The sequence below is a fragment of the Giraffa tippelskirchi genome, chromosome 9 (genome assembly GCF_054371585.1).
Source record: "Giraffa tippelskirchi isolate mGirTip1 chromosome 9, T2T-mGirTip1v1.2.pri, whole genome shotgun sequence".
Lineage (NCBI taxonomy): Eukaryota > Metazoa > Chordata > Mammalia > Artiodactyla > Giraffidae > Giraffa > Giraffa tippelskirchi.
This window is the reverse complement of record NC_137283.1, coordinates 150,211,308-150,234,179: the sequence shown is the minus strand read 5'-3', so window position 1 is coordinate 150,234,179 and position 22,872 is coordinate 150,211,308. Positions and strand designations below refer to the sequence as shown.

At 48.9% G+C, this 22,872-nt stretch overlaps 1 protein-coding gene, 1 long non-coding RNA gene and 1 pseudogene across 8 annotated transcripts in view; 1 reads left to right on the top strand and 2 right to left on the bottom strand.

Annotated features, from left to right (window-relative positions):
* Window positions 1-22,872, bottom strand: part of LOC145521427 (uncharacterized) — a 37,521-nt gene that overhangs the window by 7,740 nt on the left and 6,909 nt on the right. The window contains exon 6 of one of the 2 annotated variants that reach the window (XR_014065380.1): window positions 4,297-8,531. This is a non-coding gene — a long non-coding RNA (uncharacterized LOC145521427). The remainder of the gene's footprint in view (window positions 1-4,296; window positions 8,532-22,872) is intronic. The other variant, XR_014065379.1, reaches the window with a different exon arrangement.
* On the top strand, window positions 739-14,208 carry LOC145521414 (UL16-binding protein 6-like). Of its 5 annotated transcripts, XM_081529984.1 has the most exons (10): window positions 739-851; window positions 3,602-3,819; window positions 4,315-4,578; window positions 4,972-5,247; window positions 6,356-6,488; window positions 8,871-9,052; window positions 9,672-9,935; window positions 10,188-10,469; window positions 11,321-11,460; window positions 12,067-14,208. In XM_081529984.1, the coding sequence occupies exons 3-9, from the start codon at window positions 4,437-4,439 to the stop codon at window positions 11,428-11,430; spliced, it is 1,389 nt and encodes a 462-aa protein (XP_081386110.1). In that variant the 5' UTR covers window positions 739-851; window positions 3,602-3,819; window positions 4,315-4,436; the 3' UTR covers window positions 11,431-11,460; window positions 12,067-14,208. The 5 variants fall into 5 exon arrangements, with proteins under 5 accessions (XP_081386110.1, XP_081386109.1, XP_081386108.1 ...); XM_081529983.1 differs by lacking the exon at window positions 3,602-3,819 and having other exon boundaries at window positions 13,124-14,208; XM_081529982.1 differs by lacking the exon at window positions 3,602-3,819.
* On the bottom strand, window positions 19,309-22,234 carry LOC145520862 (methylosome subunit pICln pseudogene; annotated as a pseudogene). Its single transcript, XR_014064851.1, has 2 exons — window positions 22,222-22,234; window positions 19,309-21,997 (listed from the first exon to the last, which is right to left on the bottom strand). The product of XR_014064851.1 is annotated as a methylosome subunit pICln pseudogene (transcript).

Genomic DNA, 22,872 nt, shown 5'->3' with positions numbered 1-22,872 from the left:
TCCTTACTGCTGAGCCACGTGGTAAGGCCCCAGAGAACAGTGGTCCTACAACAATTCTGATGTCAGGCGCAGGCCACATGCGGATACATCTTATTTGTTACCTGTGGCCCTGCTTACGCAAAACCACATCCTCCTTCACTGACACTGCAGTTAAGGGCTGTTTCAGGCCCTTTCAAGAGATCCGCAGAGTTGTTTGGTGTGGGTGGTTGTGGGGTGGTGGCGTGGAAATCTTGAGTCTTTTAAGAAAAGCAGGGCTTCCCTCCTACCTCAGTCGGTAAAGCCTCTGCCTGCAACGTAGGAGATCCGGCTCAGATCCCAGGGTCAGGAAGATCCCAAGGAGGAGGGCATGGAGACCCACTGAAGTACTTTTGCCTGCAGAGTCCCCATGGACAGAGGAGCCCGGCGGGCTGCAGTCCACGGGGTCGCAAGAGTCGGACACGACTGAGCGACTCAACCACCACCGCAGGAAGACTGCAAGCGGGAAAGGGGAGGAAGGTTGAGGGGCCAGAAGGATTCGGAGGAGAAAAGAAACGCTGAGGGACAGGAGGAGCAAGGAGTGAGTCAGGCGGGGGCGGCTGGGTGGGGCCGTGCCGGTGAAGGAGACACCGGGCTCCCCCAGGAGCTGACACGGCGGGGAAGTGACACGGCGGGGAAGTGGCGGGACTGGACGCGAGGGCGAGGAGGAGAGGGAAGGAAGGGGCGGGCTCTCATAAATAGCTCCGCTTTCCCCGCGTAGTCAGATCAAAGCACTTTGTACGCGTTGATGGCCTGGACCACTGACCTCGAAGCGCGTCTTAGTTTGGCGGCCCTGCTTCTACTCGTGCCTCTCAGCTTCTGCACGGCGCGAGGCGGTGAGTTCGGGGATTAACCTGCGGGGAGCGGACACGGGGCCTTAAGACCCCGAGAGGGATGGGGGTGTCCGCCGGGGTTCGGGGAACGCCGCGCCGGGGCCGCCTGCCTGCTTTTAGACCTCCGCGCGCTCCTTTCCCGCTGGGCTCCTGCTCCTCCGCCCCCACTCCCCGGCTGGTTGCCGTTCCCCCACCCCCGCCCCCTGGCATGTAAAAGACACGATCTGGGTGAAAAAGGAATCCCAGCAGCAAGGGAGGGGAAGCAGGGAGAAGTGGGAGCAAGAGCGGCGGCAGGAAATGCTGCTGCAAGCCTCGGGCCGCCCCTCGGGAATTCGGAGCCACTGGAGCCGGTGCAGGACAGGTGGCGGCCGCTCCGGAGGAACGGAACCCACGGGGTTCCGGGGAAGGCTGGGTGGAGTCTGACCAGTTGCGTTGGCCGCAGGGAGGTCGGGGGACTTGGGCAAGGGTCTAGGTGGAGTCCGCCACTTGGGCGGAAGGGGGGCGGCAGTGCAGGAGGGAGGGGCGGGGAGATGGGTGGAGTCTGTCCTAGGAAGCCTCCTTAGAGTCCTGCCTGGTTACAACACTATTTTTCTGTATCTCTCCCCGTCCAAAGAACCTCAGGGCCTCCAACAACTTCCCATCTGTGAAGGGATCCTAAACATGCCCTCTGTCAACTGGCACCCCATCCTCTTGCCTGAGAATTCACCCCAGCAAAAGCCTCCCAGCCTGCCCCCAAGGGCATAAAGCAGGAGAGATGGGAGAAGAGTTTCCCAAAGTGTGTGACACAGGGCACCCCCACTTCTACCCTTCGGTCCCACATTCATATTCCCTAAGACTATGGAGACAGTGGCCTATAATAGCTATTAATGAAGACAGGAGTTGGAGAACCTTTTCTTCAAAAGACAGTAAATCTGTTGGTCTCCACAGGCCATTTGGTGGTTGTCTGCATTGTACATCTCCACATTTGTGGTACAAGAGCAGGCAAAGACGACTGGAAAAAACCAAAACAACCCAGTGGCTGCCCTGGGTCACACCACAGTAATGGATGGCTCACCCTAGGGACTCATCCAAGGAGTACCTTAGCTTCCTGTTTATGAACCAGAAACTTCCTCTGTCCTGCCTTATAGGTTCTGGTTGGCAAGAATGTGCAAGGAATGTAGGTCCAGCACATATGGGCTAATGTCTCCTGACCCTCTTTGCTCTAGAGTGGCTTCCTTGGTCCATGGAGATATAAGGGACACTGCATGAAGCCTCAGGCACGAGCAGAGAATGGCATGTGCATGCTTAGTGGCTTCGGTCATGTCCAACTCTTTGCAACCCTATGGACTATAGCCCACCAGGGTCCTCGGTCCAAGAGGTTCTCCAGTCAAGAACACTGGAGTGGGTTGCCATGCCCTCCTCCATGGGATCTTCTCTCACCCAGGGATAGATCCCACATCTACTTCAGCTCCTACATTGCAGGAGGATTCCTTACTGCTGAGCCACGTGGTAAGGCCCCAGAGAACAGTGGTCCTACAACAATTCTGATGTCAGGCCTAGGCCACCTGCAGATACATCTTATTTGTTCCCTGTGGCCCTGCTTATGCAAAACCACATCCTCAATTCTATCCTATGATGGCTGGTCTATCTGAACTAATGATTAAGGGTTGATGAGCCCAGATCATGATGGAAAATGTTGACATTCCATGACCAGAGGCCTCACCTCTACCAGCCCCGAGGACCAGACCAGGAGCCACATTTATATGGTGTGGTATTCCCCACTGCAAATCGCATGGCCTTGCTTCAAGACATAAAGGGTGTGTGTTGTGAACCTCCAGGTAAAACGCCATAGACAGCACATAGCACCTTTCCGACCACAGATACCTCTGATGTCACAGGTTCTGCTGGGTCATCTGCCCAAGAAGCAGGTCATCATTCAGCAATCATTTGTGACTGCTTTTGTGCTAGGACAGTGGTTGTAACAGAAAACTATGGTCTGTAGAGCTTGAAATATATCATATGTACAATTATAGAAATCTATGGGCCACAGTGGGAATTAAATGGAGATAGGATAGGGACAACACTCCTGCAGCCCTGGAGAGGTTGTAGCTTGGTACTCTGTCGTTTTCTCCAGGATATGATATTGTTTACACGTACTACTGGGGGGTGAAGGTCAGTGTCAGAAGTGTGAACTTGGAAATGGCTTCTATAGTAGCCCTCACTCCACGGTAATTTACTATCAAGATTTTTCATTCATATTGCAAATGCAATGGATGTGAAAGGAGCACTATGAGGATCAGTGAATGGGTGACACTGCTGTGGGCAGGACGTGGGACAGATGTGTGTTCCTTACCACAGATCTCAGCACCACAGTGATAACAGGCAGGCCACGATGATGTTTCAGATGCTGGACATGATGTCAGTACCACTCTAGGTCCTTATGAATGTGGGGGTGGCTTCTCTGCCAAGTGTACACTTACCCCAGTCAATGACCATGTGGCTTCCAAAGGCCAGAAGGACTTCTGCACTTGCGGTGGTGATGAGAGGGCCCTCCTTGCTGATGCCTGGCATCTCTGTCTCTAGTAATGGGTTCTGAATATAAGACCTGACTCAATGCTGGATACTGCACAAAGGATCTGGACATTTTTTTAGGATGTCTGCATTCAGCTTCCTCATCATCTTGCCTTGTGTTTGTCTCTGTTTTTTTTTTTTTAATTTTTCCTTTCAATCGTGTAGTTTTTAACAGGGCTCACTGCTCATCTGTTTGCCTCTAGGATGACCCTGTGCTATGAGCCAGCATCGAACTCTCTGCAGTGAGGCCTGGCTGCAGTGGGACTCTCTAGTCACTTTGACCACTGCATCGACTTTGTTTCGGAAATAGAGCACTCCACCTGGCATCATCTCTTTCCAACTTCTCCATCTTTATTCCTGCTGGAAGCCCACAGGAATACCATCTCGTACCACTATCACTGACCTTCAGCAAAAGTTATCCGTGAGCTATTGGAGATGCTTCTCATCCATTCTTTCCTCTTGGGCTCCATAGCACCTGGTGGACTGCACACTTTCCTGCCCTTTCATAGCATGTCCACCCTGGCAGATTCACTTTTCTGAGCCTTTGATCCCCTCCTCTACCACCTGCGTCGGAAGTTGTGGATTTTCTCTTTCATGCCATGTGGGCCAGGCCTTCTCCAGGATTCCAAGACCCATCAAAGTGGTAGATTAGCAGCATCTCCTGGCCTTGCCAAGTCCTGTGACCCCTAATTGTGAATTCTCCTTTCTGCAGCTGTGTTGGCCTTATGAGCAGAGTAGAGATAATGTTATGTGGTTTCTCTGCTTGCTCAGCCTATAGCTGGTGTTGGGGGCAAGGGGGACCTTCCTGCTCTGCCAACCCAGCCCTGCAGCTTTACTCTGCTCTCACATAAGTGTGGGGAGGAGGTAATGGGTCTTGTTCTCCCAACCCTGCCCTCACCTGCGTTTTCCTTCACAGACGCTCACTCTCTTTGCTACAACTTCACCGTCGATCCTCAGCCCAATCCTGGAGAGCCATGGTGTGTGGTTCAAGGCCAGGTAGATGGGAATGTTTTTCTCTCCTATGACTGTGGTGGTGCCATGATGCAATCCACAAGTCCATTGGGAGAGGAGGTGAAAACTACAAACACTTGGGAAACACAGACAAAAACACTCAGAGACATCGGGGACTTCCTTAAGGAGCTATTGCCTGACATTATACCAGAGAAACCCACGGCCAGAGGTGAGTTCAATTCAGTTCAGTTCAGTCGCTCAGCCGTGTCCCACTCTTTGCAACCCCATGGACTGCAGCATGCCAGGCTTCCCTGTCCTTCACCAACTCCCAGAGGTTGCTCAAACTCATGTCCATCAAGTCAAACTCATGTTCTTCGAGTCTAAGGGTGAGTTAGGAAGTCCAAATACTGAAGAAGCACACTGGGGGCTTCGCTGCATCCATTGTTTATGGGTAAAAAATTCAACTGGAGTTTGGTCCTTCCCTAGTAATCCAGCGGAAGGAGGGAGCCTTGGAGGAGAGAACAGGGCCAGATTAGCTGAGCCCAAGGGAGGTGGACCAAGGTGAGGCAAAGAATTTGTCAAGTCCAGAGCCTGAGCTCTTTCTTTTCCTCGGTGGGGTCAGGCCCTCTGATACTGCAGGCCAGGATGACGTGCTGGTGTGAAGAGGATGGACACAGCAGTGGATCCTGGCAGTTCGGCTTCAATGGACAAATGTGCCTCCGCTTTGATTCGGAGAATGGCCACTGGACCGTGGTTCATTCTGGAGGGAGACACATGAAGGAGAAGTGGGAGAATGACAGAGCTGTGAGCGACTTCTTGAAGAAGGTCTCCATGGGAGACTGTCGGGCCTGGCTTCAGGATTTTATGGTGCCCTGGGAGGATATGTTGAAGAGCGCAGGTGAGACAAGTATAAGGAAGTGGTAGTCCACTCAATGTGATATGGATCCCCCCTCTGTGTGTGCATGTGTGTGTCTGTGTGTCTGTGTCTGTGTGTGTGTGTTGGCAAAGTGATCCATCGAAAGTGAGCTGTTCCTGAAACATGGATGGACCTAGAGAGTGTCATACTGAGTCATGTAAGTCAGAAAGAGATGGAGAAATATCATATGACACGCCTTATATGTGGAATCTAAAAAGAAATAGTACAAAGGAACTTACAAAAGAGACAGAGATTCACAGACTTAGAAAACAAGCTTATGGTTCCCCGGGGGAAAGGATAGGTAGGGACTTTGGGAAGGTCATGTACACACAGGCCTGTGTCAAATGGATAACCAGCAAGCTCCCCCTGTATAGCACATGGAACTCTCCTCAATGTTATGGGCCAGCCTGGATGGGAGAGGGGTTTAGGGGAGAAGGGGTACATGTATATCTATGGCTGAATCCCGTCACTGTTCACCTGAAACTATCGTAACATTGTTAATGGCTATACCCCAATTAACAATGTTTTGGGTGTGAATAAAAATAAAAGAATGTAAAAAAAAAAATTTTAAAAGTAAGTTGTCCTGGGAGAGCAGTGACCTGGGGGTGCTCTGTCATCCTCCTTTCTCTTCCACCTCCTGACGTCTCTCCTCACAGCACAGGCCTTTGGACGACTGAACATGGATTTTTGCTGATCCCAATCCTGTAGACATCTTTTTGATTTCTGGGATTTATTTCTCTCTGTACCCTCTTTCCAGAATCTTCTTTTAAATGTCACCAATCCTACTTCTGGAAATCTGTCAATACCACCTCTGCTGTCAGCTCCAGAGGACTCCATCCTCATGTCACCATCTCTATGTCACAGCAGGACTGAGTGGCTGTGTTGGAAACCTTGCTCCCCCATTAGCTGTCAGAGCCCTGTGAGGACTGGGCTGTTCCCTCCTCCCATCTCACCTGAGGACCTATCACTGGGGCCTCCACGTGATGGGTGCAAGCTGTCTGCACATTAGGGGTACCTGGATCAGGGAGGTGAGGAGGCATCTGCTGAGTTTGGGGTCTGGACAAGGGCTTCACTCTTACTCTCCTTGCAGCATCACCGACCACGGTCCCCCCTACAGTGCAGCCCATGGCCACAGCCATCGATCTCAAAACCGGGATCATCATTGGAGTTCTCGCCGGTTTCGTCATAATGGGCATCGTAGCCTGGATCCTTTACAAGAACAGGTACTGAGGGCAGAATTCAGAGGGAAGCCTGGGGCACGCGGCCTGGTGTGAGGATGGGGAAGGTGAATCCCAGCCATCCCCTGACCCTCACTGAACCTCCTCATCCTGAAAATGAGCAGGTGGATAAGACCCCGTATCACCTGAGAGCAGAACTCAGACAAGCTCAGCCCTGAATTCTGAAAGGTCCCCACTGTCAGGTGACAATGGGAAAGGGGGGCCTTCACTAGGCTGAGAGTCTGCTGATGCTAAAAGGGTTTAACCACATCACCCTGACTGAGCAAAGAATGCTGGCTGGCAGGGCCCAGGGTAGGTGGTGTGAGAACAGCCAGCACTCAGGGCGAGGGCAGGACTCACGGGGGCTGAGAGCAGCATGGGGGGCTCCACATGATGTGTCAGCGGGGAGGGGACCCAAGGTGAAAGGAGCTGGGCTCTCATCCCAGGAGGAAGGGGAAGGCCTTTGCAGATCCAGCTCCAAAGGCCTGTTCTCACAGGAAGTGGCTTGGGTCAAGCAGGCAAGGGAAGAGCCCCACAGGAGAGACCGTGGGAAGGGGTGAGGCCAGGCCTGTGCTCCTGGAACAGCAGCAGTTACAACTCAGTCTGTGGCCTCCTGGGGACCCAGAGCCTCCATCACTGAGCGGTCCTGCCTTGAGCAGAGATGACAGGATGGTGGGCCTGAGCTGGGGTGGCGGCGCCCAGCTGGTCTGTACCAGGAAGAGATGGGGGCAGGGACCCTGGTCCTGAAAGCTGTGTGTGCTGCTGACTCAGAGGCTGGAGGGGAGCAAAGGAAGGAGGTTTGCCTGCAGCCCCCCAAGGCTGTCAGGAGGCAAGGCCCCTCCTCTGGGGACCGGCTGCCTGGTCCTTTAGGCCTGCCTCGGGAGGATCCGGACCTGAGTAAAGGGAGCAGACTGATTTCTTACTGGCTCCAGTCCTGAGCCTAAGCAGGGTGTGTCAGGGCCTGGGTGACTCTGTGATGCAGGAAGGAAGGAGGAGGTGACAAGAAGCTGCCTTGCCTGGGGTGGGGGTGGGGGCGGAGGACATAGAAGCCCCTCAGTGAGGGCAGGGCTGGAGGAGCGGCTGGAGAGGGGCAGCCCCAGGAAAGTGACAGGATTTCCTCAGTCTCCTGGACCAAGGCCTCTTTCTTTTTTGCCTGAGACTGTGTTCCCAGAATGCCCCTGACAGGTGCTGTGCTGCTTTCACTCAATGTTTTCTTGGCCGCCTTTGTTTTCCGTCTGTTTACTTTAGAGCCAGGAATTCAGAGCCACGAGTTCGAGCCTGACTTCCGGTTACGATGACGCAGTAGCTGCATTGTCTCGTGTGTTGTGTCACGTCTGGTGAACAGCCTCCTTAGTCTCTTTTTCTGTTTCCAACCTATTTGAACTCTTGGTGCTAAGTGATGGAATCCCTGCAATGAAATGTTCAGCTACTCAAACAAGAAATCTCCACAAATAGGACACTTTCTGTCTTCCTCTAGTTTGTGAAAAATCAGACTCTCCTCTGTATGGCAATTTCATTGTTGCAAATGATGATAATGTGAGAAAAATACCATCTGCTATTACAGGACTCAGGGATTCCTTCTATGTTCAGAGAAACAACTTCGGAGTATTTTCAACAAAACAAAATATCATGCCTGAATGTCTCTTTTAGTCATTTTATCTCCTAGTACAAATACTTAAGTCAGTATCTTGCTATTGCAAAACCAAATTCTTCAGCTTTCTTTTCTTCAAGGAGGGAACTTGGAACATTTCACCCTTTTTCCACCTTATCAGATTAAATAGAACTGATGATTCGGTTACGTTTATTGTGGAAGCAGAGAATAAAAAGAACGCTCTTAAAGTAACATGCGGTCTAGCTGTCGAGGTGGCAGCATGCCAAGTCATTTAGCTACATTTAGCTACAGTTCTTTAGTCATTTCTTCCGGCTTCTCTGGAGTCTTGGCTCCAACACAACTCTTGTACCCAGGCCTTCCGCTGTAGACCATGTACGGTCACCTGTGGCCTTTCGGATTAATACTGGGGAGCACTGGGTAAGAGTGAATCTTGATCACTGAAGACAAAGTCCGACAGGTTAGGATGGAGAAAGAAGTAGGAAAAAAATGCAGGATGACTAAACAGAAGACGGAAAAGGAAGCAACAGAGGCAGCTGGGAGGTGGACTGGGGTGGGGGGAGCCCTTGTGGGAAGGAGGGGAGAAGCCAACACAACCTGGGGCATTTTGTTCACAAAAGTTAAGGGGTCTTTGAGGGTGGGGTATTTAAAGTGAATTTTGCTTTTTAATGTCACCGCTGTTTTTTGGTGGTTGTTGTTGCTGTTTTTAATGAGGAATAACATTTGAATATTGCAGATATTTCCTTGGTATAATTATTCTTTGCATTGTTTTTCAACAGGGCTTCCTCAGCCTCAGGACTGAAGACTTTGGGCAGTGGGCGAAGCCAGAGGTATAGACACATTCCAGGCTACGATTTGCCCCTTAATCTTCTAAAACTGCTGGAAAGAATGTCTCTAGCTCACACCGCAGGCCATCTTTTGCTGATACTGCTGCTCATAGAACCCAGGAAGACTCTGGGCAGTGAGTGTCCTGGGATCTGGGGCTCTGGCAGGGGAGGTGGAGCATGGGAGGAGGGGAAAGGAAGGAGCTCCATGCTGGTGGGGGCCTGTCTTTCAGCTCTTAGGATGGTGAGGGTGTGGTTTAGCTGGACTGGCTGCCCAGGAGGTGACACCCTGCCTTCTGGGACCCCGCCCAAGACAGGGTGCCTGTGCCTGTGCTCCTGTAGCAGCTTTCCCTCTCCTGCCAAGCCCCACCTCCTACTGCAGTAAAAACCTTTCCGATGACTAGGGGCCCATTGTGAATGTAGCCTGTGTTCTATGGTCTTTTTTTTTCCCATTCCTGTTGAAAGTCCTGTTTGCTCAGATGGATTTTTAAGTCACTAGAAGGCAGACATTGTCTTCTGTTTTTGCTGCCTCAGATGTTGGTACATGATGGTAAAAATGTGTCAGATAAATCTTCCTGCCAACAGTATTCTACCCAAGGGATCCACAGTGGCATCAAAGAGATTAAACCTGACAGTTAAAGGTGAGGCAGGACTGAGGATGCAGTGGAGGGAGGGGGTCTGGGATAGAGACCCCTCCCTCTGCAACCAGGCCCTGGAGGGAAATCTCCCAGACACATCTGTGGTTTTCTCTCACAGATGCCCACTCTCTGTGCTTCGACCTCACTGTCAAATCTCAGTCCAGACCTGGCCAGCCCTGGTGTCAAGTCCAGGGCTCCGTGGACACAAAGCCTTTCCTCCAGTATGACAGTGACAGCAACAAGGTCAAACCTTTGGGTGTCCTGGGGAAGGAGGTAAATGACACGAAAGCGTGGACTGAACTGAGCCAAACGCTGGGAGAAGCAGGAAGAGAGCTCAGGATGGTCCTGCCTGTCATCAAACTGGACAAAAAGGATATGAAGGGTGAGTATGGGTAGGGGATGGGGAGCTGGAGACAGCAAGAGAGGGGTAGGGGCGGAGTGCATGCGGGGAGGTCCTTCCTGTGAAAAGACTGAACACGATCCAGCCTTAGAGACCTGGTGGACCTGATGGGTAAGAGGGGGCAGGTCATGGTCAGAAGATCATTGGCCCCTAGATGTGCAGACACACTTGAGTGACTGGGGAGGATGGACTGTGGACAGTCCAGAAAGATTCCTTGTGTGGGGGGGGGCACAGGTCCTCCTACCCTGCAGGTCAGGCTGTGTTGTCAGCGTGAAGCCAAGCAATGCTCTGGTGCATCCTTGCACTTCAGCCTCAATGGACGGACAGCCCTCCTCCTTGACACCATGAGCATAGTCTGGACAGTCATTGATCCTGGAGCCACAGGGATCAAAGAGGAGTGGGAGAACAACCAGGAACTGGTGGAGTATTTAAGAAAGATCTCAACGGGAGACTGCAGTTATTGGCTTAGGGAATTCCTGGAACACTGGGAGAACATGCTGCTCCCAGAGCCCACAGGTAACTGAGTGGGGTGGGGGAGGTAGGGGAGGTGGTAGCTTCCTTCGAAGGTCTAGTGCCTTCATGCCTAGCACATATGTTTGTGCAATTGAAAATATGATGGATGGATGGAGTGATTGATCCCTTGGTGGACTTCCTGTCTAGAGAGTCAGTGATGGGCATTGCATAGGATTTCCCAACATCCTCCTTTCCCAGCCCACCTCCCTCAGCACAGGAGCCCCCTTCCTCATTAACCAATGACCCAGTCCCCTGGCACTGCTAGATGGTCCCCAAATCTATATATGCATTATGTTTCCAGGCCTTCTCTCCCCTCTGTTGTACTGATCCTTTAACCAACTCTAATGTCACTTAATGAAGCCCTTATCCCTTCCCAGACAGAATTAAGTACCCCCAGTTGTGTCCTCCTCAAAAAGGACTCCTCACAGTAAACATGTCCACCGGAAAGATAATCAGATCAACATTTGCTATCTCAGTGACTCAGATGGTAAAGAATCTGCCTGCAAGGCAGGAGACCTGGGTTCGATCCCTCGGTTGGGAAGATTCCCTCAAGTAGGAAATGGCAACGCACTCCGGTATTCTTGCCCGGAGAATCCCATGGACAGAGCAGCCTGTTGGGCTACAGTCAATGAGATCACAAAGAGTCGGACATTGCTGAGTGACTAACACAACTCAGTAGAAATATTAGCTCCTCAAAGACACAGCACAAGCCCATTCATCTTTCCACATCCGGACCTGAAGCGTGGCTACACAGGAGTCAGTAACTATATGGGGAACATGTGCTATCTAAGGACAGCAGGTGTTGAGGAAGGTGTATTCTGCGAGTTGACAAGGCTTTTGCTTTTTCATTTTAGAACCACTAATAATGGCCCCAGATATCAGCCACTCTGCATCCATCCGGTTGGTCGCTTGCATTGTCCTATTGATCATCACCCAGTTAGTTCTAATTGCTTCATCGTCATGAATCTTATGAAGAAATCAGGGACCACAGCAGGTGAGAAGCCGGCTGGCCTCTAGCTCCTGGGCAGGTTTGTTCTGGTCAGGACTTGGGAGAGGTGAGCCTCGGGTCTCCCCAAGCCTCTCCACTGGACCCATCTTTACCTACATGATGTTCTTTCTTCGTCTTGGGCCCCCACACTTCCCTGTAGGGTTGGGAACTGTCAGGATACATTTAACAGGAGGCTTCCTGTGTGCTGTTTTCAGTCTTGCATGAATTCTATGTTCTTTAACAGCACCTGAATACAGGTGCCAGAGAGCTGGCAAGCCGGCTTTTGGGGACAATAGAAATTCATGTATCTCATTCGTTTGGAAATTCCATACGGTGAACAGCAGCCATTTACAAGTCTCCTTTCTGATATGTAAAGTTACTTTTACAACCCCCTCTCTAGAGAATAATTCTAGCCTCCAGCTTTCTAGATGACTTGTTAGATTTTTGATCCCTATCTCTGCTAAAAAGGGCTATCTGGTAAGAGAGTATATATATGCCCACAATATGTTAAATAAATGCCTTTGTTCCACCAGAGCACTGGTCACCATGTCTTTCCTCATTTTCTGTCTCTCTCTCTCTCTTTCTCTTGCTCTCTCCCTCTCTCCGTTTCAGGCTGCCTCCACGGAGCACAGGTGTCCATTGTGTCTACTTATTTGCCCAGGCTTTCAAGACCTCTTCGAGAGGACGCCCTGAGCCTACGTAGATGGTGCTAGGTCTTTGTCCTAGAGTTATATTGGCATACTGTGTAAACCAGGGAATACCAGCCTCTTTTCTTCCTTCTTTTCTTATCGGTCGACTCTGTACCCCCAAGTTGCGTCCATTAAAGGACCACAACAGGGAACCACTCTGTTGTTGGGGTAGAAGAGGCTGGTGTGGGCAGCAGGACAGTGCAGTGGGAGTGGGGATGAAGACAAGTGTCTTCTCCTTTGGGGGCACCAGGTAGAAGATGTAGACGTGGTGGGGTGGGGTGTTGTCCTGAGATCTTACTCAGGCTTTCCCAGTCCTTTGATGAAAAAAACCTTTTGTTCTCTGATGATAGCATTATCTAGCTCCACATTTTCCCCAATGTTCTAATAGCTATTCCATCATCTGGATGTTTCTCCCTGGACTATAAGAAGGTACAGTGTTAAACCGACTCTGGGTGGCAAAAACTGACCCTTGATGACAGTCTGGCTGTTGATCTAATATACTACCTTCTACTCAGAGTGGGATTTAACAAGAAGCTAAAGAAGCTCATGTTTAAGAATTCCTTCACTTTCCACGACTGTTGATGGGCCCTTAAGATGTATTGACTTGGTCATTTTGAGGATTTGCAAAAGTCAAATATTTGCTCACAGTCAATTAAGACTTCCAGTTCTGTTCTTTCCATCAGACTTCCCTTCATGTGGGGTGGAATCGGCGTGAGGGGGTGGAGGTTGGCATTTTTAAAATTCTGTTAAGAAGATAATGCATTAGGGATATACTTATGTGATTAACGAGACGTAATTTTTATGTTCACACTCACTTTCATGTATAGTTAAGTTACCGCATGCTTTTAGGGGCTGAATGTGTTCTTTTTTTTTTTTTTTTTTTAGAAAACCTAAATTTATCTGTTAAGCTATCACAAAGACGAAACAATTATCTGAAATACTTTGAGAACTTCATCCCAATTTCACTTGTTCTTTTACAGAAACTGACCTGAGAGGCTGGAAATGAAAGGATACAACCTAAGCAGTTAGAACAGGCTGATGAAACATGGTAAAAGGAGCAAAGGCTAGGCAGGAGCACTTGCGTTAGTGGTAGTACGTGTGGCTGGGCTGTTTCTGAAGAGGCTCCCTAGAGTTAACTGACCTGGGTTCCCAATTAGTAAAAAGACCTTTATCCCTGTGGAAAGTGCAGAGATCAGGATTTCTCTGAGACCTCTGTTTCCCTTTTTTAAGGAGTTAAGGGTATCCTTAGGCCCTACGGAGTATAGCTTAGATTCAGCCTCTCTTTCCCAGGCAGTCTACCTACACCTTCAAACACCAGTGCATTTCCACTGAAAAAGGAATTCATGGGGCCTGGACTCCATCTTAGGCCTGTTCGTGATGATCATGCTCGGCCACCTCTCTAATGGACTCTGAACTCTGTGCTTAGTGCCTGTGGAAACGACAATAGAAGGATAAGACCCCCTCCGGACAGGGGAATCTTGAAGATTGTATCCAGATTACTCATCACCTAAGAGAAAACATCGGAGAAGGAAATGGCAACCCACTCCAGTACTCTTGCCTGGAAAATCCCATGGACAGAGGAGCCTGGTAGGCTGCAGTCCATGGGTTCGCTAAGGGTCGGACACGACTAAGCGACTTCACTTTCACTTTTCCCTTTTATGCACTGGAGAAGGAAATGGCAACCCACTCCAGTATTCTTGCCTGGAAAATCCTAGGGACGGCAGAGCCTGGTGGGCTGCCGTCTATAGGGTCGCACAGAGTCGGACACGACTGAAGCGACTTAGCAGTAGCAAGAGAAAACATACACTAATCCCCCTACCTCCAGACAGGTCACAGATGTTTTTCTGTCACCTCGGGCTTATTGATAATTGATTGTTTGAACATGGGGTTATTGTGATTGTATTTACCTTTCCTTTGTTTATGTAAGTCACAAAGAAATTGGGGTGGTGGGTTCAGACACGTACACATGGGGTATAAAAGATTTTCACAAATGCTGGTCGGGGTTGTTGGCTAAGAGGATACTCTGCCTTGGGCCCGCCGGTGTAATAAACTTCACTTCACTGTCTACATTGTCCTTCTGAGTGAGCTTGTTTCCCAGAGAGCATGGCTATAACATTTGGTGGGTTGGCCGGGAAACTCCTCACTTTGAGGAGACAAGTCTTGTTTGAGGCCACCCCGAGGCTTTGTAGCTTGAATCTCCTAGAGGGGGGAAGGCGCCTCGCCCCTCTGGAAGAACTCGGCCTTTCAACACCCGGTTTCTTCGCTTTGGCAGGTAGTGAATGGCAACAAGGAAACTGAGCGCTCAAGTAGGGAGAAACCCACCCGGTAGGGTGGAAGAGGGGGCCTGATCACCCCCCTGGGAGGGACCAGAAGGGAGACACATAAGAAACTGGTTTACGTTGGCGACAATAGCTACTCGGCACTCGGGTTGACGGCTGTGCCAAAGATAAAGAATGAGAACTTAGGGTTTAAAAAAGCCAGTTAGGAGGTGTGTCCACGCTGTCTTAGGGAATGTGCTGAACGGTCGCCACAGGGTTTTAGGAAGGAGATATTAAATTCCGTGTGCTCGTATTCTGCCCTCCCCCAAGAGGTACCCATCTGCTGTGTGACCCATCATCCCTACCAGTGGAAACAGGTAGATTGGCTTCTCGGGAAGGCCCTGGGACAGGGAAATCCAGAGGTAAAAAAATGGGAGGAAGCGGATCTAAGGCCACTGTATTGGAGAATATGATTAAGAATTTTAAGAAAGGGTTCGATGGAGACTATGGGAAGAAAATGACACCCAGCCAGCTCCGTACCCTTTGTGAAGTCGAATGGCCTTCCGTGGGAGTTGGCTGGCCACCAGAGGGAGCTATGGACTTAAATCTCACAAAGACAGACTATGCTATAGTTACGGGAAAGCCCGGACACCCCGATCAGTTCCCGTACATAGACTCTTGGCTGGGAATAGCCCAAGACCCTCCCAAAATGGGCCCGTTTTTATGCTCATGGCGGAAAAAGAAAAATCTTGATGGTTCAAAAGGTAACCAAAGACGAGGAGGAAATTTTACAAGACCCTGAGAAAGATGAACTTCCCCCACTGCCGTATTAGATGATGGTCCCGCCAACTAGTATCACCGCGGCCGCTGGAGGCCCAACCGGAGGAACCAGCCCGAGACCGGTAAGCCTCCCGGACTCCTCAGCAGTCCCAACAGCTCCACAGGTTGTAGAGCCGCCCACTCGGCAGGCTCCAGCCTCAGCTGGAGGGACAATGAGCCCACCAGACTCTACCATCCTGGATGCTGCCTCTCACAAATCTGCAAGGAGGAGGTAAGGTATTTGGAGTTTATCTTAAGAGAAGGCACAAGATTGCTAGATCAATCTAGGAAGTAAGTAATTCTGAGATTCCCCTTGCCTAAGACGTGGCGACAAGTCAGGGAGTTCCTAGGGGCCTCTGGATTCTGCAGGATTTGGATTCCAAAGTATTCTCAAATAGCCCAACCCCTATATGAGCTCCTGACAGGGCCTGAAAAAAATCCAATAAGTTGGACTAAAAAACAACAAAAAGCTTTTGAGGGGCTAAGACTAGCAATCACCTCCGCCCCCGCCTTGGGATTGCCAGACCTCACCAAACCATTCACCTTATAGGTGACTGAAAAGGATAAAACAGCCATGGGGGTTTTGACTCAAACCTTGGGAACGTGGGACAGGCCGATTGTTTACCTTTCAAAGCGGCTTGATAACGTTGCCACCGGCTGGCCTAGCTGTCTGCGGGCAGTAGCCGCGGTCGCCTTACTGGTACGTGAAGCCACAAAATTAACTTTCGGCCAGGACCTGATCGTAAAGGTCCCACATGAAGTCAACACCCTCCTTTGAGGAGATCCCCACAAATGGCTGTCCAATTCCCGGATTATTCAATACCAGGAACTGCTATGTAAAAACCCCAACCTCCGTATCGAGCCTTGCCAGGGTTTAAACCCGGCAACACTCCTCCCAACAGGAGAAGGTGGACCCACTCACGATTACATAGAAGTCTTAGAGGAGGTCTATGCTAGCCATCCAGACCTCCGAGACAGGCCAATTTCAAAACCTGACTGGACTCTGTATACTGATGGCATCAGCCTGGTAAAGCTAGGACAGCGAATGTCAGGCTATGCTGTAGTCACAAAAAAGACTGTTATTGAGGCCGGCTCCTTACCACAGCACTGGTCAGCCCAACGAGCTGAATTATGGGCCTTAGTCCGGGCACTGCAATTGTCAAAGGGTAAAAAGGTGAACGTCTACACCGACTCCCGGTATGCTTTTGCTACGCTCCAGGTACATGGGGCGCTATACCGAGAGAGAGGCCTTTTAACAGCCAATGGAAAGCACATTAAAAATAAGGAGGAGATCCTGACTCTGCTAGACGCTGTCTGGAGTCCCACGGAGGTAGCAGTCATCCACTGCCGTGGGCACCAAAAGGAAGACACCCCACAGGCTCGAGGGAATAGGCTGGCTGACGACACCGCCAGACGAGCAACTGAAGACAAAAAGGAATCTGGAGAAATCCCCATGAAAACTTTTGTCCTAGCTGAGCTACCGGAGCTGGCCCTAGACTCCCCAACATACACTGAGGCTCAAAACCAACTGGCTGAAGCAGAGGGAGCCACCAAGACAAAAAAAAAGATGGTGGGAACTACCGGATGGTAAGCTACTAGTGCCTGAAAAGATGGCCCCCTCTCTGGTGAGCCAAGCTCACCGCATGACTCACCTGGGACATGACAAATTAGAGAAATTGATCCGAAGATATTTTCTGGTTCCTCGCCTCTCCTCTCTGTGTAGAATGAAATCCCAAAATTGCAACGCCTGCTCTCAGAAAAACGCCACTCCAGGGTGCAGGCCAAAACCTCCAGGTATCCAATTAAAAGGTACTCTTCCTTTTGAACGTCTGGAAGTGGACTTCACTGAGATGAATCCATATCGCCATTTTCGCTACCTGTTGGTCCTGGTATGTACATTCTCGAGATGGGTGGAGGCCTTCCCCACCCGAACTGAGAGAGCATCAAAAGTAGCTCGAAGCCTGCTTAGGGAAATAGTACCCCGATTTGGATTCCCCACCAGCACAGGATCAGATAACGGCCCAGCCTTCATATCAGATCTGATACAACAAGTAACTGCTACTGCTAAGTCGCTTCAGTCGTGTCCGACTCTGTGCGACCCCATAGATGGCAGCCCACCAGGCTCTGCCATCCCTGGGATTCTCCAGGCAAGAACACTGGAGTGGGTTGCCATTTCCTTCTCCAATGCATGAAAGTGAAAAGTGAAAGTGAAGTCGCTGAGTTGTGTCCAGCTCTTCGCGACCCCATGGACTGCAGCCTATCAGGCTCCTCCGTCCATGGGATTTTCCACACAAGAGTACTGGAGTGGGGTGCCAGTATACAATAGTATGTAACCTTTTGAGTCAACTTTCTTTTGCTGATATGCCCTCTCCATGTGTATTACGTATAAGCAAAAGAAAGCTGACTCAAAAGGTTACATACTCTTGTATACAGTTTTACGAAATTTTGGAAAAGGTAAAATTATGAGGAGAAAAACACATCAGTAGATGCCAGGTACCAGGTTTGAAGGAAAGTTGACCGCAAAGGCACAGAAGAATGTTGCTGGGTGATGGAGCTGTTCTATACCTCGATCATGGTGGTAGTTACAGGACAGTAACGTTTGTCAATACTGATAGAACTATTAATATAAACTAGTTATGGGATGAACTGTGTCCCCCAAGAGTTCATATGTTAAGTCCTAACCCTCAGAACCTCAGCATCTGACCTTACTTGTAGAGAGAGTCTTCACAAATTAATCAAGTTAAAATGAGGTCATTAGGGAGGGCCCTAATTCAGTATGATTGGTGTCATTATAAAAAGAGGAAATCTGGAGATAGACACAGACATACACAGGGAGATGTAAAGAGGCTGGGGTGATGCTTCTACAAGTTAAGGAACAAAAAAGACTGCCAGAAAACTAACAGAAGCTAGGCAAAAGGCATGTTATGGATTTTCTCTAACAGCCCTCAGAAGGAACTAATACTACCAACACCCTGATCTTGGACTTTAAGCCTCTGAAACTATGAGACAATAAATTTCTATTCTTTAAGCCACTTGGTTTGTGGTATCTTGTTATGGCAGCCCTAGAAAATGAATATAATACTAAAAATAGTGAATTTTACAACAAGTAAGCAAAGCCATAAATATAAAATGAAAGTTACACACTGCCTACCGGCCTCAGAGCTCCGGAATGGTAGAACAAACTAACCGGACACTAAAGGAGACACTTTCTAAATGGATTATAGAAACTGACTGTTCCTGGGTAGATTTACTTCCCACGGCCTTGCTCAAACTCGGGATGACCCCACGGTCCCACAGCTACTCTCCCTACGAAATTGTGTATGGGAGGCCTCCTCCCATAATAAGACAAGTAACAACTAATATACTCCAGGTAAGGGGAGATGGGATATCACAGCAGATGGAACAACTAGGTAAGGTAATTAATCAAGTAACTAAGTTTGTGCAAAAAAAAAAAAAAAAAATACCGTTCCCCTTTGGGGAGCAGATGCATGAGTTTATACCAGGGGACCAGATATGGGTGAAAGACTGGAAACATGACTCACTGCCCCCCCGATGGAAAGGTCCTTACACTGTTGTTTTAACCACCCCTACCGCAGTTAAAGTTGTAGGCATTGCTCCTTGGATCCATCACACCAGAGTGAAAAAGGCATACCACGCTGACTCGGAAGACGCAGAGTGGACCACCCAGAAAGACCCCACCGACCCACGGGAAACCAAGATCATTCTGAAGAGGAAAAAAAAAACGAGGTCCCTGACGAGCCCTCTCTAAGATGGAGCTGGGTAAACGACTCCTGCTACTCGGCCTCACCAACGCGGTTCTGAACCTGACCACTGTTCCTGCACAAGACAACGTCTTCATCTCATGGACACATTCCTACGCAGACTTCCACAACTCCTCCGATTGTTGGGTATGTGGGGCTATGCCCCTGTCAATTATGGACGGACTCCCCTAGTGGGTGTTGCCTCTTCGTTATGGAGACTTTATACCACTGTGCTCCTTCTTGGAACAACAAAAGGGAACTTTCCTTTCTCTCACCAATCATAACCTTTCTTTGCTCTCCTGGTGTAAGAAAAAGCCATCAATGGGCCAGGGACATGGGGTTACATTTAATATGAACACTAGTCTTACGGAGGTAACAAGAGCTTATACCTCATATATGAAAAATAAAAAAGAGAAGGGCTCCCTTACAAAAGAGAGACAGGCCTCCCGGTACCTTGAGCAATATTACCAGGTCTGGGATAAATATTTCTGGATGACTCCTGAGAAAGGACAGTTGATTGCTCCCGCTACTATTTGCTGGGAACAAAAAGAACACAAAGTTGGATTTGGAGACCGGCACCTAGACCCCCCAAAATTAAAATATATGGGTTGTCTCCTGAACAATGTAAACAAATCATAAAAGTTACCTATCACCCCAATCAGTCAGTTCAGTGGCCCGGTTCCGACTGAAAATATAATCCTGGAATCCGTTGGATAGCCCCCAATGGGACCCAGTGGCTCTGTGGGCTTAACTTATGGCCATGGCTACCATGTTGGCTGGGTAGGGTGTTGCACACTGGGATTTGCTTTCACCCATGGCAATATTAAGCCTAGCCTACACCAACCTCCAGTAAACCTGCCCTATCTGCATGCAAGATGGACAAGATCTGTGTTCCAATGGTATGACTATCTTGCTGCCTTGTTTGTACCCTCTGTAGGGACAAAGGATATCATGATTAAGGTGGAGGCCTTAACTAATTTCACTAAACAGGCCCTCTTAGACAATACAAAAGCCATTCAAGCCTTAAACAAAAAACAAATTCAAATGAGGAAGGCAGTAATTCAAAATTGGATGGCATTAGACATACTCACAGCAGCCCAGGGAGGAACTTGTGCCATAATTAAAGTCGAATGTTGTGTATACACCCCTGACCTGTCTAAAAATGTATCTACTGCCTTGGAAGATATGCAAAATCAAGTAAAAGCCATGTCTGATGAAAATATTCCCTTTTGGACTTCGGTCCTGTCCTGGGTAAAGGGAGATTGGTGGAAAACTATTGTTACTGTTGTCATAATAGTTCTAATCATACTGCTTTGTGGGCCCTGCTTCTTACAATATCTTGTGAACTTTGTAACCCAGAGGTTGATAGCGTTCTCTCATGTGGGTGGCCAGAGGGCTAAAGTACAATATATCACAATAAATGATGCTCCTTACGAAAACTAGGAGCATCAAGAGGGGGGAATGAAAAAGGAATTCATGGGGCCTGGACTCCATCTTAGGCCTGTTCGTGCTGATCATGTTCGGCCACCTCTCTAATGGACTCTGAACTCTGTGCTTAGTGCCTGTGGAAACGACAATAGAAGGATAAGACCCCCTTCGGACAGGAGAATCTTGAAGATTGTATCCAGGTTACTCATCACCTAAGAAAAAACATACACTAATCCCCCTACCTCCGGACAGGTCACAGATTTTTTTCTGTCACCTCGGGCTTATTGATAATTGATTGTTTGAACATGGGGTTATTGTGATTGTATTTACCTTTCCTTTGTTTATGTAAGTCACAAAGAAATTGAGGTGGTGAGTTCAGACACGTATACATGGGGTATAAAAGATTTTCACAAATGCTGGTCGGGGTCCTTGGCTAAGAGGAGACTCTGCCTTGGGCCCGCCAGTGTAATAAACTGCACTTCACTGTCTACATCGTCCTTCTGAGTGAGCTTGTTTCCCAGAGAGCGTGGCTATAACACCACCACTTAGTCCTGCTAGGGTTTCAGGATGCTTATAGTGAAGGTGGGAATTATAGGCCTCCTCAGAGGGTACACCTAGACCCAAAGGTTTGGGGTAAATCATAAACTACAAATACCCTCCTGGTTAAGTTAATTCACCTTTGTTAATAAAGGTCATAGTTTCTTGTGCTGCTGACAACTTCTTGTCTCAGTATACTCTGTCTCAAGAAAGAACTGGTTCAGGTAAGTTTTGGAGAAAGAAAAAGACTTTCATCAACACCCACTCCACAGTGGAAGAGGCGCCAAGTTCTCTCCTACAGTCATGAGCAGAACCCTAAAGCAGCGCCCATCATTTTCAGTGATCAACATCTGCATCCTCAAACTGTCCAGCAACTGTTGGTGTAGTATCTACCTCCATCCCATCTTCATAATCTCTTACTGAATCTACTGTCCGGACTCCAGCCGTGTTATACTGGCTGCTCACAGACTGAGAAAGCATTCCTTCCAATCTCTCCAGTGTGGCTTGGCCTTCTGCTGTTAAATGGGATAATCCTTCTTCATAGGTGTAAAATGTAGGGATGTCCCCCTGCCCTTGTTCATGGGCTTCCACATCATATTCGTCTCCATTGTAATCATCTGAATCTTCATCCTCAGGATCTGGATGCAAAGCCTGGCATTCACACATTGCCGTGAACATTGCCTCCAATACTGATTTATCACTAGGCACAAATCTAAATTCAGCAATAGGTTCAATGTCATCATCACAATCTTCCTCTTCTTCATCAGCAACTGATTCTTTTGATTCTTCTCCAAATTTGGCATTCACCATAACATACAGATGCTCTCGTGGATAGGCGTTTAGGTCCCTGGATACTGCATGCAAACTAATGGTGGGGTATTCCAGGGAGAAGCCTAATCCAGAGCCATCTTACCAAGACATGTGGCTTTCAGCGATGTAAAGGGTGCCGGTGCCGAGGCCCTTCCCATTCAGCACAGCCTCGGTGTCTGGTTGCTGCTGCCATAGGCCCTCAGCCGACCGGGCGGCGGGAAACTTCTGAGGAAGCTCGTTACTGCAAGGAGCGCTGAGACACCTGGCTGAGGCACCGCAAACCCCTCTTGCTGCGTCCCGCCCCCTGAATGTGTTCTTAATTCATGTGATAAAATCTTCACTTCCAGGAAGACTTGTTGAAACCACTCAGTCGGTGGTGTATGGTTACACAGTCTGTGTTGCGATACAGTAGGAAGTATACGTTTGGTCAAAGTCCTGGTTCCTGGAACAGTTTCTAAAACCCACATTTTGGTGTCATACTTGGTGTTCTGAGGATAGAAAAATAGCTTTTCTTTAGAGACCTAGCAGACTAATACATATGCAGAAACCACAGTCAAGTGCTAACTGCTTAGATGTCATGACACAAAAGTGTGAGGCTACCAGTTGAATTATCATGTAGATTAATATATGTATTAACATACTGACATGTTAACGCATAAAGATGTATCCAGAATAGAAGAAAGGACAGAGTGTGATATAGCCATAAATGGAACACTATAACTCAATAAATAAAGAATAAATTACTGCAGTAAAAACATAGATGCCTCATAAAAAGGATTTGAGAGGCAAGTGCTGGACACAAAAGAATATATACTCTGTGGTACTTCTTTTCGTTGTGTTACATTATTGTGAAGTTTAACTGAGTTGTTTGTTTTAAGACATATTTATTTTTGGTTCTGCTGGGTCTTCATTGCTGTGTGTGGGCTTTCTCTAGCTGCTCTCTAGTTACGGTGCAGGAGCAGCTCACAGTCATGGCTTTTCTCGTAGCAGAGCGCAGGCTCTGGGCTGCGGGCTTCAGTAGCTGGGGCACACAGGCTCAGTAGTTGCAGCTCCCAGGCTCCAGAACACAGCCTCAGTATTTGTGGCCCATGACCTTAGTTGTTTCGCAGCATGTGG

Coding starts and splice junctions, on each gene's coding strand:
- LOC145521414 (XM_081529983.1), top strand. CDS start 764: ATGGCCTGGACCACTGACCTCGAAGCGCGTCTTAGTTTGGCGGCCCTG. Junction 4,579..4,971: donor AGAGAAACCCACGGCCAGAG/GTGAGTTCAATT, acceptor CGGTGGGGTCAG/GCCCTCTGATACTGCAGGCC. Junction 9,053..9,671: donor ACCCAGGAAGACTCTGGGCA/GTGAGTGTCCTG, acceptor TTTCTCTCACAG/ATGCCCACTCTCTGTGCTTC.